The sequence below is a fragment of the Urocitellus parryii genome, chromosome 15 (assembly GCF_045843805.1).
Source record: "Urocitellus parryii isolate mUroPar1 chromosome 15, mUroPar1.hap1, whole genome shotgun sequence".
Taxonomy (NCBI): domain Eukaryota; kingdom Metazoa; phylum Chordata; class Mammalia; order Rodentia; family Sciuridae; genus Urocitellus; species Urocitellus parryii.
In genome coordinates, this window is record NC_135545.1 from 24,193,447 (window position 1) to 24,210,453 (window position 17,007).

General features: G+C 42.1%; 1 protein-coding gene across 3 annotated transcripts in view; it reads right to left on the minus strand.

Moving 5' to 3' along the window:
• Mylk3 (myosin light chain kinase 3) overlaps positions 1-17,007 on the minus strand; it is a 45,827-nt gene that overhangs the window by 11,791 nt on the left and 17,029 nt on the right. For all 3 annotated transcript variants that reach the window (XM_077793008.1, XM_077793009.1, XM_077793010.1), the window contains exons 2-8: positions 15,338-15,428; positions 13,548-13,974; positions 9,184-9,644; positions 7,671-7,776; positions 6,980-7,073; positions 6,392-6,501; positions 5,259-5,400 (exon numbers count right to left, since the gene is read on the minus strand). In XM_077793008.1, the coding sequence (XP_077649134.1) occupies positions 5,259-5,400; positions 6,392-6,501; positions 6,980-7,073; positions 7,671-7,776; positions 9,184-9,644; positions 13,548-13,974; positions 15,338-15,428 (1,431 nt within the window). The remainder of the gene's footprint in view (positions 1-5,258; positions 5,401-6,391; positions 6,502-6,979; positions 7,074-7,670; positions 7,777-9,183; positions 9,645-13,547; positions 13,975-15,337; positions 15,429-17,007) is intronic.

Sequence of the window (17,007 nt, forward strand, 5' to 3'; positions counted from 1 at the left end):
GTAGCCTGAAACAATGCTTGCTGCTTGAACATGACAAATTTGGGATGGTGGGAGAGCTGAGTAAAGATGGAGGGCTTAAGATAGAAAGGACATAGAGACTTAGGGTCCAGTGCCTGAGGTCCAGGCACCCATTATCTGATTCTGTAGCCCTAGATGAGTCCCTTCCCATTCCTGAACCTCAGTATCTTCATCTTTAAAATGGGAACAATACCACTTCCTGCCTATATTCCTGGGAGAGTCAGAGGATCAAATGACACGCAGGAACACTTCACATCTTCTAAAGTAAATGTCAGGTATTGAATTTCTCAGCAAAAGAATTGACTGTTATCTGTTATAAAGTCTGCAATTCCCCAGATAGGTACAGAAGATTGATATTTTAAAAATCTCTGTCTTCTAGATCTCGGTCTAGAATACCACCATCCAATATAAATATAACATAAGCCACATTATTGAAAGTTTTCTGTAAAAACAGACAGTCGCAGTGTAATCCCAGCAGTTTGGGAGGCTGAGGCAGGAAGATCTTGAGTACAAAGCCAGCCTCAGCAAAAGCGAGGTGCTAAGCAACTCAGTGAGACCTTGTCTCTAAATAAAATACAAAACAGGGCTAGGGATGTGGCTTAGTGGTTAAGTGCCCTTGGGTTCACTCCCCAGTACCAAAAAAAAGTAAAAAGTAAAAACAGATGAAAATTTTATAACATTAACAAAATATAAATAATAATGATTATATATATATATATATATATATATATATATATATATATATTTTTTTTTTTTTTTGGTACCAGGGATTGAACCCAGGGGCACTTAACACTGAGCCACATCGCAAGCCTTTTGTTATTTTTTATTTTGAGACACGGTCTTACTGAGTTGCTTAGAGCCTAAGTTGCTGAGACTGGCTTTGACTTGTGAGCCTCCAGTCTCAGCCTCCTGAACCAAAATTCACCACTTTAAAATATATAACTCAGTGACTTTTAGTATAGTCACAGAATTGTGCAATTATTACCACTAATTCTAGAACATTTTCATCACTTCAAAAAATAAAACGAGGGCTGGGGTTGTAGTTCAGTTGCGGAGTACTTGCCTCACATACATGCCTCAGCACCACATAAAAATAATTAAATAAAAATAAAATATTGTATAGATCTACAGCTAAAAAATATCTTAAGAAAATTAAAATAAAAATCATTCCCATCATAAGACACTGTCTATTCTTTCCTCCCCCTCAAATACTGGCAACCACTAGTGTTATTTTGTTTCTTTGGATTTGCCTATACTGGACATCTCACCTACATGGAATCATATAATATATATGTGGCCTTGGACATCCAGTTTCTTTCACTTGATATAATTTTTCAAGGTTCATGTTGTAATATATATCAGTACCTCATTTCTTTTCATGGCTAAATAGTATTTGATATATGGATTTGTGCTACATTTTATCTCTTTATTGGTTAATAAACATCCAGGTTGTTTGTACTTTTTGGCTATTACAAATAAGACTGCTAAAAACGTTTGTTTACAAGTTTTCATGCTGACTGTGTTTCAATTCTCTGAGATATATAACTAGGAGTAAAACTGCATAGTCATATGGTAATTCTATTTTTAACATTTTTAGGTACTGTCCACCCAGCTCTTTTTTAAAAGTAGATGCACAATTTTATAACCCACCAGTAATGCAGGAGTTTTCCAATTTTTCCACACCTAACCATCACTTCTTATTGTCATTTCAATTTTCTATTTTAGCCAGTTTAGGGGATATGAGGTAGTACCTCATTGTGGTTTTGATTTACATTTCCCTAATGACTAATGGTATTGAGAATCTTTTCACATACTTCTTGACCATTATATGTCTTCATTGGATAAGTGTCTATTTAAATACGTTCTTCATTTTTAAAGGCTTATTTGCTTTTCTATTATTGAGTTGTAGGAGTTATTTTTATATTCTAGGTATAAGTCGCTTATCAGATACATGATTTGGAAATATTTTCTCCCATTCTGTGAGCTTTCATTTTACTTTCTTTTTTAAAAAATTTGTTCTAGTCAGTATACATGACACTATAATGCTCTTGAATTCATTGTACACAAATGGAGCACAATTTTCCACTTATCTGGTTGTACACGAAGTAGGGTCACTCCATTGGTGCAATCATACATGTACCTAGGATAATGATGTCCATATCCCCTCCCATCCTTCCCTTTTGCCCAATCCAAAGTTTCTCTACTTGTCCCCTGCACCCCACCCCCCATTATGAATTAGCATCCACTTATTAGAGAAAATATTAGGCCTTTGGTTTTGGGGGATTGGCTTATTTCCCTTAGCATGATATTCTCCAACTCCATCCATTTACCTGTAAGTTCCATAATTTTATTCTCTTTTAATGCTGAGTAATATTCCATTGTGTATATATACCACAGTTTCTTTATCCATTCATCTATAGAAGGGCATCTAGGTTGGTTCCACTGTTTGGCTATTGTGAATTGTACTATTATAAACATTAATGTGGCTGTGTCCCTGTAGTATGCTGTTTTTAAGTCCTTTGAGTATAGACCAAGGAGTGGGATAGCTGGGTCAAATGGTGGTTCTATTCTAAGTTTTTAAAGGAATCTCCATACTACTTTCCAGATTGGTTGCACCAACTTGAAGTCCTACCAGCAATGTTTGAGTGTGCCTTTTCCCCCACATCCTCGCCAGCACTTATTTCATTTCACTTTCTTGATGGTATCCTTTAAAGCACATTTAAGGTTTTTTCCTTAGATGAAGTCTAATTTGCCCTTTTTTCCCTTTGCTTATGCTTTTTTAAAAAATATTCATTTTTTAGTTTCAGGTGGACACAATATCTTTATTTTATATTTATGTGGTACAGAGGATCAAACTCAGTGCCTCATGCATGCTAGGCAAGCACTTGCCACTGAGCTACAGCCCCAACTCCTGTTTTCTTTTTTTTAATAGAGTCCTGATGTCAAGCAATCCTCCTGGCTCAGCCTCCCAAGAAGCTGAGACTACAGGTGGTTGACACTATATCCAGCTATTTCTTTCTTTTTAATACTGATATTTACAACTATAAATTTCCTTCCTGGTTTAGATATATCCCATCAGTTTTGCTATGCTGGTGGGTTTTTTTTTTCCATTTTCATTCATCTCCAAATGTTTTCTAGAATTTATTTATTTGAATAAAATATTTTATTTAATTCAATACACCCAAAATAGTAACATTTCAATAGGTTATAAATACTAAAATATCAAGGAAATATTTTCCATTCTTTTTTCACATAAGTTCCCTGAAATTCCGTATTTTTTAAAGACAAATATGTTTGTTTTTTTAATACCTTTATTTTGTTTATTTTTATGTAGTGCTGAGGATTGAACCCAGTGCCTCACACGTGTGAGGCAAGCACTCTACTGCTGAGCCACAATCCCAGCCCCTGGAATTCAGTATTTTAAACCAAAGAATTCATCTCAATTCAGATCCTAAGTTTTCATCAGAGCTATTTTATTTGTATTTAGAGTCCTTGAAATTTGTAGATAAAAAATAAACCCAAGTTGTTCCAGACATACTACTAAAAATTTTCCAATAACTGAATCAAGTATCAGTTTTTAAATTAAAATTAATAAAACTTAAAATCTTATTCCTCAGTTAAACTAGCCACATTTCAAGTGCTTGATAGCCCCTGTATTGGACAGTGCAGCTCAGAAACTCTTCCACCATTTTTAATCCACACAATACTAATAAGAAATAGTTATTCTTTTTTTTAAATATTTACTTATTTATTTTAGTTTTAGGTGGACACGATATCTTTGTTTTATTTTATATGGTGCTGAGAAATGAACCCAGTGCCTCACGCATGCTAAGCGAGCGCGCTACCACTTGAGCCACATCTCCAGCCCCGGAAATAGGTATTCTTATTCAGGTATTATTCCCCATCTTGCAATTGGTGAGCTCAAGGAACTTTCCCAAGTTTCACAACCAGACAGGAGAAAAACCAATGTGTCCCATCTTGTCACTGGGAAATGGGCCTTGGTAATTAACTGTATTATTGGGGTCACAGAAATTGCCTCCAAAGCTGGTTGGTCTTTGACACAGAACTACAGAGCATATTCCTAAGCTTTCCATAATTTTTTACCCCACAGAGAAAGATGGACCCAGAAGCCTTGGCATTAGTACTAATGAGCAGAAGAAGACTGAGGCCAGTTCCCCACCATCTCCGTTATTTTTCTGAGTATCCTAACCTAACAGTTAGATGCCAATTAGGAAAAATGGTCAGAAGGAGCAAAGCACAGCCCTACAGATGCATCAAACCACTTCCCATCTTCTACATTGAAATTCTTTCCCTTCTTGAAATGAGTTGTAGAGAAACACCCTCATGTTTGTCCAATGGAATGGAAAATCACAGAAATTTATCTAACTACCATCCAGGGACTTTGCCTGGGACTTTATGTACATGTCACACCAAGAACACTCCTCAGGGGACAAATGAAAGTGTAATATGTTTATTCAATGGAATATCACATGGCCCTTAAAAAGAATGGGGAAAGATGTCTACTCTGTATTGTTGAATTTAAGTAAGTAAGCTTAAGCCAGGCATAGTGGCACATGCGTATAATCCCCATGACTTGGGAGGCTAAAGCAGGAAGATTCCAAGTTCAAGGTGAGCCTCAGCAATTTAGTGAGACCCTGTCTCAAAATTACAAAACAAAAAAATTTAAAAGGCTGGAGATATAGCTCTGTGATAGGGGTAGAATACCCCAATACCACCTCTGCAAAAAAAAAAAAAAAAAAAAGAAGCTCAAAACCAAAGATACATATATATAAAAAGGAAGCTCAAAACCAAGATACATACATATATGATCCCTTTTGTGTATATTTATAGGTTTGTGTATCATGCCATGTTACTCATAGAGAGCTCTCAGTGTGGAATGGGAAGAACTTCTATACTGTGTATTTGATACACATTTAGAATATGTAACTTTTTGAACTTTTAAAAAATTAATCTTAAAGATATTTTTAAAGAAAAAAGTTATTGTCTCATTTAATCTTCAAATAATACTTAAAAAGATACAACTATCCACAAGTTACAGATGGAAAAACAGAGGCTCAGGAAGTTGACATGACTAGTCTGCTCTAGGCTCCAGAACTAGAAAATAGGGGAGCCAGAAAGGGAAACCAGGATTATCTATTAACAGAGCTCTCAGTGATGGGATGGGAGTACATCAGAGGCTCAAGAACTGGGCTCCCACCTACCACATCCCTAGAACTTACCTTGAGGTCTAGGTGCAGAATGTAGTGCTGGTGGAGGTGATGCACACCCTCGCAGATCTGCTTGATGAACAAGACCACGTCCAGTTCCGTCAGATGGTACTTTTCATCTGTGATCCGGTCAAAAAGTTCACCCCCATCCACACTAACAGAGGAAAGGGAGAGGCAGGCAGCTAAATAAGCAAAGTTCTCAAAGGATTTGCCCACTGCTTTTGCCAAGGACCAAAGTCTTTGGTCTAAGAGAACAAAGTCATGGCCTAAGAGAACACAAAGTTGGCTGTATCCCATGGGTCACAGGGCTACTGCCACTGCCATCTGAGTTTTCTGGAATACCTGTATTCTAGCCCATTCCTGGCAAAAAGTATGGGATGGTCTTCCAGATTGATAATCCCTGACTCTGAATAATCTAAATCAGGGCTGCAAACTCTTCTACTTAGTGGGGAGCCAACTAGTTCCTAAGTGGCAAGAAGCCTTAATGGGCAAATTTGACCGAATGTGAGATAAAAGTTTTATGAAAACACACAATCCTTAGTCTTTTGTTTTTCTTTTGATAGAGACACCATATGACAAATGATTGCTCTCCTCAGCCCTGCCGAAAGCAAAACAACCACATGAGCCTAATTCTAAATGGCCTCTGAGACCACAACTTCAATGCCCAGGGTAGTGGGAAATGGTAGGCATTGCGGCAAATGAGTGGCTGTCCTGTCCACAAATGGCAGTCACTGAGAGCTCCAGCTCACCGTTTCTAGCAAGGAATGCAGGCTAAGCATTACTAGACTCTTTTCGTTTTCAAGAAAAGCCAGATATCTAGATTTTCCAATTTCTATTACCTAAATTTCCCAATGTAAACAACTCATTCAAAATCAGCAAAAATTCTTTAGGTCAAACTAACAAAATATCTGCAAGTTAAATCAGGCTCAGTAGCCACTTGTTTGTAACAAAATGGCTTTGTCCTCCATGCCCCACACTGGGGTTCAAGCAGCCAAGCCAGAAAAAAAAGGGGATTGCATGGTTGTCTGTGTTCCAGTGAGGGGAGGAGAGACAAAGAGCTTTGCTTAGAATAAACAAAGGCTCTAAGATCCAACCTTGCACCTAACCTGAGGAGAAGCCACTGCCCCCGTGTCTATGACACTCACTACTCCATGACCAGGGTAAAGCTGTTCTTGCTCTCAAAGGCATCATAGAGCTGGATTAGGTTCACATGGCTGAGCTGGTTCATGATGTTGATCTCATTCTTCACATCCTCCTTGTAGAACCAGAGGAGAAAGAATTTGCAAGCAAATAGGTCAGAAAGAGGAGAGAGCTGTACCTCCCAAGACAGACAGACAGACACCCCTCATCCTTTTCGAAAAATATCCTATTGTCACACCAGGTCTCCTTGCCTCACCACCCAAACCAGGGTTTTGCAATAGGAAGGACCTAAATTTGATTCACCCATTTCAAAAGATACTAAACCCAAGGCCCAAGAATTAATGAGCCTTATTGCCCAGGGTCCCACAGGCCTCTTGGCAGAAGCCATGCCATGACCCCCACATGTAGGCAGGTGTGTCTGAACTGAGGAGTGTGAGGTGACTGCTGAGTGAAGTATAGGAGTCATGGGAAAGAGGCAAGAAAGGCAGCAGCTTTCCTACTCAGTATGGAGGGGCAATGTGGGTGCAGGGGGCTGTGAAGGAAGTGAGGGAGTCCTGAGCTTGGCTAGAAGGATCTGCTGGCAGATGCCTTACCCGGTCTTTAGCACTCTTCACTTTGATGATCTTGGCGGCCAGTGGGAGATCTGTGGACTTCTCTGTGCACTTGTGAACCTGGCCAAACCGGCCCCTACAGACACATGAACACAGCAGCCTGAGAATACAAGAAGCTCACCCCACATGTGGTAAGCCATCTGTCCCCTGAGCTTCCTGGTCCTACTCCTTCCCCCCCCCACACACACATACCATTTGCACTATCCTAGTCACAGGCCCCACACCACATGGGCTACCCTGACATCTAGAAAATAACCTCATGATCCCCACTATATGGTCTACTCTACACCCTAAGGGAAACCCTCCCTGCCCTACTCCAGTACTGCACCCCAGGGAACATGTCTCTCACCACTCCACACCACATGAGCTATCCTGCACCAGAGAGGGCATACTCACTGCACCTATGTTGGATCTCCTTCCATCTCCAAGATGCTCCCATATCGTACCACATGGGTCCCCCTGTACTTCCCCTCATCCATACCATGTGGGCATCCTGCACTCTAGGGATAATCTCTTCACCCCATTCTCATGCTCTAAAAGATATCCCATTCCTGGCTTTGGTTCAATTAACCAGTTCCTGAGAATTACCTAGCAGTGCCCCAGTTCATTCTCCAAGTGGTTCTGCCCTGCTATTCCTCCTCCCACTCCTTATCATGGCAGACAGCCCACCTACCCTCCCAAGACTTCATGCTGGCACACCGTGTAACCTGCTGAGATGGAGGTCTCCTTGACACTCACCACCCGGTGTTCAAAAGGGGCTGGTGGAGCTGGGCTGTCATCTGTTTAGGAAACAAGAGATCGGTGAGTTTCCTATATGCAGCCACCCATCCCAGACCCACTCAATTACATTTGGTTTACCAGGTAACAAGCCCTTTGCCTTTCCTACAATCCAAGGATTTGAAAGCCCCTTCTCAAGAATAATCTTACTTGAGCCACCCATTTGGCAGAGAAGGAAGCTGAGTCTCAAAGAGGTGAGGGGACTGGTCCAAGATTACACAGGGTGACAGTGATAGGAGGCAAATCCAAGTCTCCTGGCCACTAGGACAGTGCTGTTTGCAAGGTCAAGACATTTTGGCAGCCTACTCATGAGGTCTAGAAGGGGAATCCTGGATGGGTTAGTGCAAGCCTGCAGGAAACAGTGCATACTGGAAAGGTTGAGCAAGCAGAGTTTAAGGAGGAGACTATTTTTAAAGGCAAAAGAGGGCTACAGAGATCAGAAAAGATGATGTGATAGGGAGGCAGCTGTAGAAATAAACACCCCATCCTTTCTCTTCTCTCACCTTCAGCTGATTCTAACCAAAGGCCAGAGAGCCTGCAATGGAGCCCCTAAGAGGCAGCTCCAAGGGCACAGGTGGATCTGGAGGAGAAATAAAGGATAGCCTATACTTGGAAAGATCAAAACTAATGACTTAGGGTTTTCTTGTCCTTCAGCGGTGACAGGAATTCCTAGAAATGTTTCATGAAATAGAGTAAAGAAATAAAACAGAATCCAGAATATGCATCAAACACAATAACATAAACCAATTTGTACATGAAGGGCTGGAAGATGCTGAGGCAGGAGATCAGGGGCTTGGATTGGCATTTGTTCAGAGCTTGTCATAGGAGAATGCTGCTGGCTCTCTGGCTGCAGGGATCACTCACAATGTTCTGCAAACTCTGACAAAGGAAGATAACCCCAGGGATGGAGGGGTTTAGAGCCTCAGGATCACAAGAACACAAGGATGCCTCCCACCACCCTGGGATGGTAAGCAGGTTAGCAGTCCTAGTACCTCCTCCTTGTCCTGAAGAAAATCAGCTTCCCTGTCACAAATGGCCAATGATGGTTATAAATACCAGTTAATGTCATCTTTTTTTTTTTTTTTTTTTTGGACAGGAGTCTTCCCTGTCTCAAACCAAAGTAATACCAATGGTGAAAGCTCAGGCAGCAGGTGGTTTTGAGAAATATACCCAGATGGGCCACATGGGTCCCTCCTACCCTAATACCAAGCTGATCAGAGTTTTCAGTCTTTCTGTCTCTGTGCCTTGGTGTCCAACCCCAGGATGTATAAGTAGGCTGTTGTCAAGTCTTGGACTCTCCCAGACCTGCTAAACCAACCCTGAAAGCCTCAGAAAGCAACCCCAGGAATATAGCCTCCCAATCCACTCACTTCTGGCCTTGTGTCAAGTCAGGCAGCAGCCTCACTTACCCAGAACCAGGCTGCCAGCCCCATCATCTGGGGGTGTCCTCCTTCCTGTTTCAGTTCTTGGAATGACCCCAGCTGCACAGTCATTCCCAGGCTCAGGATGTCCTGCTCCTAAGTTTTTGTCCTGCTGCAGGGCTGAGGTCCCAGCAGGGTCATCTCCCTTGTCCCTCCTGATGAAGCTTGGTCCTGTGGCAGGCTCAGCCACAGGCCCTTGCTTCTCCTCAGCATCTGCTCCCGCCTCGGTGCTTCTCTTCTGCAGTGGGATAAACTCTTTGGCTTCTTTGGGGTTTTGTTCTCCCAGCTCAGTCCCAGGAGCTTCGGAGCAGCACCTGGGCCCAGGCAAGTCCTGCTCACTGGGATGGGCAGCTGCTGGAACCTCTGCAGAAGGAGTGGGTCTGAGGCTGCCCCGTCGTGTCACAAGAAGTTCCCCGGGAGTATCCATCTCTTGCACGTGGATGGAGATTCTGAAGCAGAGAGAAATATGGCCCTGAGATTAAAAGCAAAGACTCCATAGTTAGTACAGACCTGGGTTCAAAGGCCTACTGCTGCCACTTACTGACAGTGGCCTCTTGGCTTCAATTTTCTCATCTGTAAAATTAGAAATTTAGGGCTTATGGTGGGAGACTCCAAATCCTGTCTCCTTGGAGACCTGACCACCACTGTCCCCCACAGGACATCAGGAGAAATAAAAGTAGAATTACTCTATGTTCCAACAGTTCCACTTTGGGGTATATATCCAAAAGAATTGAAACCCATATTTATAGCAATTTTATTCACAACAATCAAAAAGTGGCACAACCCAAATGTCCACTGATGGGTCAAAGGATAAACAAAATGTGGGAAAGACAAACAGTGGAATATTATTCAGCCTTTTAAAAAAGAAGGAAATTCTGACATCTGGTACAAAACAAATGAACCTTGAGGATAATATATGAAGTAAAATAAGCCAGTCACACAAGGACAAATAATGCATGATGTCACTGATATGAGATAAATAGAGTAGTCAAGTATATAGAGATAGGAAGTAGAACACAGTTGCCAGGAGCAGGGGGAATGGGAGTGGGAAATGGGGAGTTGTTTAATGGGTACAGAACTTCAGTTTGTAAGAAGGAAATGTTCTGGAGCTCTATTTCCCAACACTGTGAACACATACAACACTATGGAACTGTACACTTAAAATTAGTCAAGATGGGCTGGGAGTGTAGCTCAGTGTTAGAGCACCTGACTGGCATGTGCAAGGTTCTGGGTTCCATTCCCAACACTGGAGGGAAAAAAAGTTAAAATGGTAAATTTTTTGGTATGTATTTTTCTCACAATGAAAAATAAATAATGAGGCCTTTCTCTAGCAGCTGCAGGCCTACCTCCACTGAGCTGCTGGTCCTCTGAGGGCAGTGCCTGACCTGGGTGGGTTGTCTGAGAAACTTGGCAGCCTGTTCACAGCGAAGCACTGGGCAGGAGGTATAGAAATCCTTCCAAAACTGTGCCCTGTGGGACTATGTGTGGGTCAGTGATGAAGGGTAGGTTGGGAAGGATGGCATCTAAGCTAAGCCACCCCAAACCTAGCCTAGGTCAAGGGACATGGGAACCTGTGACTAGTCAGTTGCAAGAGGAATATCCAGGTAGTCAGTCGACAAGGTCAGCAATCACCACTCCCTCTTATGTCTTCCCTTACAGAAGGACAGAGGATGACCCTAAAACCACTGCCATGCAGTGCCAGGTCATTTTGAGTGTCCCAAACTTTCTCATCTACTGTCTGGCACACTCATGGCAGGCATTTTTAATTAACTGCAACATTCTGTACCACCAAGTTCAGATACTGCCTCAGGATGTACTGCATGCACGACTACAGAGCAGCCCCTACAAATCACAGTTGATGCTTGACTTCCAATCCATTGTCCTCAAAATATATTCTTGTGCTAGGGGAGGAAGGACAGGTAGTGACCTCCCCACTATCCAGACGCTGTAAATCCAGTATGCTTGAAGTTCAGCTCAGGGCTGAAACTGAGATACAGATCTTTTCAGAATCGCTTTGGGCCTCTACCGAGTTCATGGAAAGTTCACCCCCAGCCCCAGATACCATATTTACGGCCCTGGCCTGAATCCAGGAATGCCTGCCTGGAATCCCTCCCTGGGGCTGTCAGGTCTCCTGGGAAGCTCCCATTTCCTTCCAGAACAAAAGCAGACAAATGATCTGGACTTCTCTGCCAGTCACCACAGCAAACACAAACCAGGCTTCCTCCCTGGGCCAGGCCTTGGGGTCTCAGTTTTAGGTCAGGGCAGCCCAGGGCAATCACAAAGGGATGAAGTTCATCTGAGAGAAACTTGCAATGCCCAGAAGAGGCTGCTGGGGGATGTGAATGTGCCATCCCACAAAGGTGACAAATACAGGCCTGGGGCAGGGGTTGGGAGTCAGCAGGTTCTTTATTCTCCCACACTGACTGCTGAGCATGGTCAGAGGCCATGTTCTAAGGGTCAGGGTGGCTGCCATAACTCCACCTATGAAACCCCTTCCATAATCCTTCTGAAAGCCTCTGGGTTGACAGCCTGCTTTGATAGACTTTTCAACATTTGAAAAGATAGACTTTTCAACATTTTTTAATGGTTCTGCAAAAACTGGAAATCCATATGTAACAAAATTAAATTAAACCCCTCTCTCTCACCCTGTACAAAACTCAACTCAAAGTGGATCAAGGACCTAGTTATTAGACCAGAGACTCTGCAACTACTAGAAGAAAATGTATGCCTAAATCTCCATTATGTCAGCTTAGGAAGTGAAATCCTTAATGATACTCCTAAAGTGCAAGAAGTAAAATCAAGAAATCAATAAATGTGATGGTATCAAAATAAAAAGCTTCTCAATAGCAAAGGAAACAATCAAGAACATGAAGAGAGAACCTTCAGAATGGGAGAAAATCTTTACCACCTGTACCTCAGGGCATTAATCTCCAGGACATATAAAGAACTCAAGCCAGCAGCTCTGGAGGCTGAGGCAGGAGGATTGAGAGTTCAAAGCCAACCTCAGCAAAAGCAAGGTGCTACGCAACTCAGGGAGACTCTGTCTCTAAATAAAATACAAAATAGGGCTGGGGATGTGGCTCAGTGGTCAAGTGCTCCTGAGTTCAATCCCCAGTACCAAAAAAAAAAAAAAAAAAGAACTCAAAAAACCTAACACCAAAGAAACAAATAACCCAATTAATAAATGGGCAAAGGAACTGAATAGGCACTTCACAGAAGAAGAAATACAATCAGTTAATATATGAAAAAAAATGTTAAACATCCCCAGCAATTAGAGAAATGCAAATTAAAACTACATTGAGATTTAATCTCACTCCAGTCAGAATGGCCAACAATAAATGTTGGCAAGGATGTGGGGGAAAAGGTACACTCATACATTGCTGGTGGGACTGCAAATTGGTGCAACCACTTTGGAAAGTAGTATGGAGATTCCTCAGAAAACTTGGAATGGAACCACTATTTGACTCCGTTATCCCACTCCTTGGTAGATACCCAAAGGACTTGAAATCAGCATACTACAATGACACAGCCACTTCAATATTTATAGCAGCTCAATTCACAACAGCTAAGCTATGAACCAACCTAGGTGCCCTTAAACAGATGAATGGATAAAGAATATCTCTCTCTCTCTCTCTCTCTCACACACACACACACACACACACACACACACACACACACACTGGAATATTACTCAGCCATAAAGAAGAATGGAATTATGGCATTTGTCGGTAAATGAATGGATCTGGAGACTATCGTGCTAAGTGAAATAAACCAATCAAAAAAAACACAAAGCCGAAAGTGCTTTCTGATATGTAGATGCTAAAACACAATAAGGAAGGGGAGAGAGAAATAGAAGTTCACTGGATTAGACAAAGGAGACTGAAAGGAACAGGAAAGACAGAATGAATTGGACTTAACTTTCATATGTTCGTATATGAATACACAACTAGTTTAACTCCACACCATGTACAACCACAAGAATGGGATCCTAATTAAAATAAGTTATGCTCCATGTATGAATAATAATATGTAAAAGAAAAAACACTCTACTGTCATGTATAGCTAAAAAGAACAAATTAAAACAAAAACCATGTCTAAGACTCATTCCAGAATCATTGACTCAGAATTTCTGGGTGTTGGTATTTTTTAAATCTCCAGATAACTGTAGGGGGCAGCAAGTGACAACCGGTGCTTTAATCTTCCAAAAAACACAGGGTCTTCCCCTCAGCAAGCTAGTCTAGCTCTAGGCATACAGTGGTCATTCAGCATGCATTACTGGCCCATTGCCATGCTGCCTCTGAGGGACTGTAGTTAATTCTACCCGCTGCCCAGCACAGAAGAGCAACCCTTACCTTAGCGGAGATTCTCCACCACTGTGAGCTGCCCTGGAGAGAGCTGGTGCCCTTGGGGGCTCAGAACTGGGCCCTGAAGTCAACCATAAGACTTCTTCTGAGGACTGAGGATCAAGCTTGCTGGATGATGTTCCTTGTCCTGTACTTGGTGTCACATCCTGGCTGGTGGGGGCCTCGATGACCCTTTTAGATGCTGCAGACAATTCCAGGCAAGTCCCAGGGTTCTCACTGGATGTCTCAGGATCTTTGGCTTCAACCTCTGTGGGCAGCAGCAGGTGGCCAAGAGGTACCTGGCCTGGGCCAAGAACCCCATCCACCTGCCCAGCTGAGGCCCCTGCCTGGGAGACGAGGTCAGCACCCATTCCTGAAGTGCTGAAGGAGGGCAGCCTCTCCACTGTCCCCTCTGACAGGTCGGCCTTCTGGCTCTCTACAGGAAAACAGGCAGGGTAAAGATATAGTCCCATTTGGAGGTGTCTGTCACAAAGACATTGCAAAGTATGTGCACCAGGCCATTCAGTCTAGCCGAAGGCTGGAGATAAAGACCATCAGGAGGTTGTGTGAACCATGGAACATCCACACAATGGAGTGTTGCACCACTACCACCAACAACAAAAAGCTAGGGAGTAATCTTAGGATGTTCTGAAAGTAAAAAGAAGCAAGGTGGAGAACAGTGTGTAGGGAAGTCTTTTTACCCAAGGGAGAATGTGTTTGTGTATGGGTGATTGTGTGTGTGTGTGTGTATGTGTGTGTGTGTGTGCGCACTTGCAATGTGGTCTAAATAAATCCGAGTTCAAAAGAAAAAAGATTTTTTAAAAATATTTAGTTAGTTAGTTAGTTAGTTGTAATTGGACACAATACCTTTATTTAATTTATTTATTTCTATGCGGTGCTGAGGATTGAGCCCAGGGCTTCGCACATGCCAGGTGAGCACTATACCACTGAGCCACAACCCCAGCCCAAGATAAAAGATTTTTAAACAATTATGTATAGAGGAAGAAAACAATGTTTAAGAACAAAAGTAAAAACCAAAATTCTCTCAATATACATTGTTATGTTGATTCGACTTTGAAACCATGTAAATATTATGGGATTTTCTAAAGAAAATGGAACTTTTAAAAAAGCAATCCATAAAAATTTAATGCAAAATGAAATTTTAAAAACCTGATTATCAAGTTGGTGGTACAGTACACAGATAGGAGTGATTTCAATTTTTAAAAAGTGATTTCATTTTTATTTTGCTTATTTTACCCAGTCTGATCCCAAACTTCTGGGCACAAGCCTCTCCTTCTGCCTCAGCTACCCAAGTAGCTGGGACAACAGGCAAGTGCCACCACACCCAGCTCCAAGTCAAAACATTACAATTGAGCTGGGTGTGGTAGCACACGCCTATATATCCAGCGTCTTGGTAGGCTGAAGCAGGAGGATAGCAAGTTCAAGACCCTAAGCAACTTGGCAACACACTGTTTCAAAATAAAAAGATAAAAAATAGCCTGGGGACATGTGAATGTGGATCTGTGGTTGAACACCCCTGGGTTTAATCCCTGGCACCAAAAAAATAAATAAAACCTATTTCAATTGACTATATCCATATGTAGTGGGATATGTGTATGTGTGTGTGTGTGTGTGTGTGTGTATAAATTACATATATATATGAATGACAAAGAACTGTGAATAATACAAAACAGCTTCAACAGTTTCTCAGGAATCACAATGTGGGTGATACTGTCAATATTTTCATTATGAACACACTGTGTGTTCAATTGTGGGAGGAAGCAAATGGGCCCACTTACCTTCCCAAGGCCCCCTGATGTCAGCTTGCACACCTCTGGTACTCAATGCATGCTTCGGTTTTGTTCCCTTCTCTTCCACTTGCTCTTTGTTCTAAAATAATAATCATAAAAACCATCATCATTATCATCAACATCCTCATTCAGGCCACAAACTTTTATTAACCACCTACCATGTACTTAAGATAAAGTACAGGGTACTAAGGTTATTTGGCATAGTCTCACAGTAATCTTAGAATACTGCTTATCATCATTTTAGAGATAAGGACACTGAAGCCTTCCCAAGGTCATGAAATTTAAAAGAGGAGGAGTTTAGTTTCAAATCCAGTCTTTTTTTAAGACTTCGCTATATTGGTAGTGAGGGGTGGGCCCAACCCCCAACCCTTGGCCGAGGGTTTTAAATAGACCAAACCTCAAAGGACTTAGACCAAGGATAGAAATAAACTTAAAACATCAATTCAGATCAATTGTTTCTGGCTAGTACAGTGTTGGTTTAGGTTGGGTTCTAAAGTCAAACCCATGCTTAGTGGCGGGGGGGGGGGGGGGGGAGCACCACAGTGAATCTGCCTGGGGACTGGGTGGTTAAGTCCCACGGTCATCCCCATCCCCCTCTCTAGGAGCAGGAACACAGACTCTCAAAGTAGATTTGCTGGATTTGAACCCCATCTTCACCACTTGGCTGTGCTCCTTAACTTCTCTGCATCTCACTTTTCTCATCTGTAAAATGGGGATATTATCTGCTTCAGAGAGTCAGGGAGGATTAGGGGAGTTAATTTGTGGAATATTGGAGAAGTGTGATCAATACATAGCATTGCTCAGTAGTTCTAGTGATTCCGTCCTGCCTGAGCCAAAGAGCCATCATGTCAAATGACACATTGTATAAGGATGGTTGGTCCTGGCCCAGAAGCACTCCCTGCAGCTTTTCCTTATATCTGAAGTCTGCCCAAGACCAGTGCATGGGGCCCCTATGTTTGCAGTTCTGAAACAGCCTGCAGCACAGTCCAGCCATGAGCTCTCAAGCGAATATTTCTACATGCTCTGACCTCTTGACAGGCCCACCTGGTGCTTTCAGGGAATTGGAACCACTGATTGACAAGTCCCTAATATGACTCCTGGTACAGGTCACAGCCCTGGTCATAGCCTGGGTTGTGCCATGAGGCACAAGACACTCTACTAAAGGGTCTTCCCTGCCTTGGAGGTTCTTAACTGGAAGCTCAGAGGTCAAAAACTGCTCAGGATACATTTGGTTTGTGCAGCATTTAAATTTTTTTAATTTAAGCCAAGTGCGGTGCTACATGCCTATAATCCCAGGGACTTGGGAAGCTAAGGCAGGAGGATCTCAAGTTCAAGGCCAATATCAGCAATTTAAAGAGACCCTCACCAGGGGTTGGGGTTGTGGCTCAGTGGCAACCCCACTTGCGAGGCCCTGGATTCGATCTTCAGTACCACATAAACATAAATAAATAAAATAAAAAAATAAACATAAATAAATAAAATAAAATAAAACTACAACTAAAACATAAATGTTAAAAAAAAAAAAGAGGCCCTCACCAATTTAGCAAGACCCTTTCTCAAAATAAAGAGGACTGGGGATGTGGGTTCAATTCCTGATTTTAAAAAATTCTTTTTGTTTCTAACATTTAATCTAATTAAAACTATGTAGGATTCCTTTA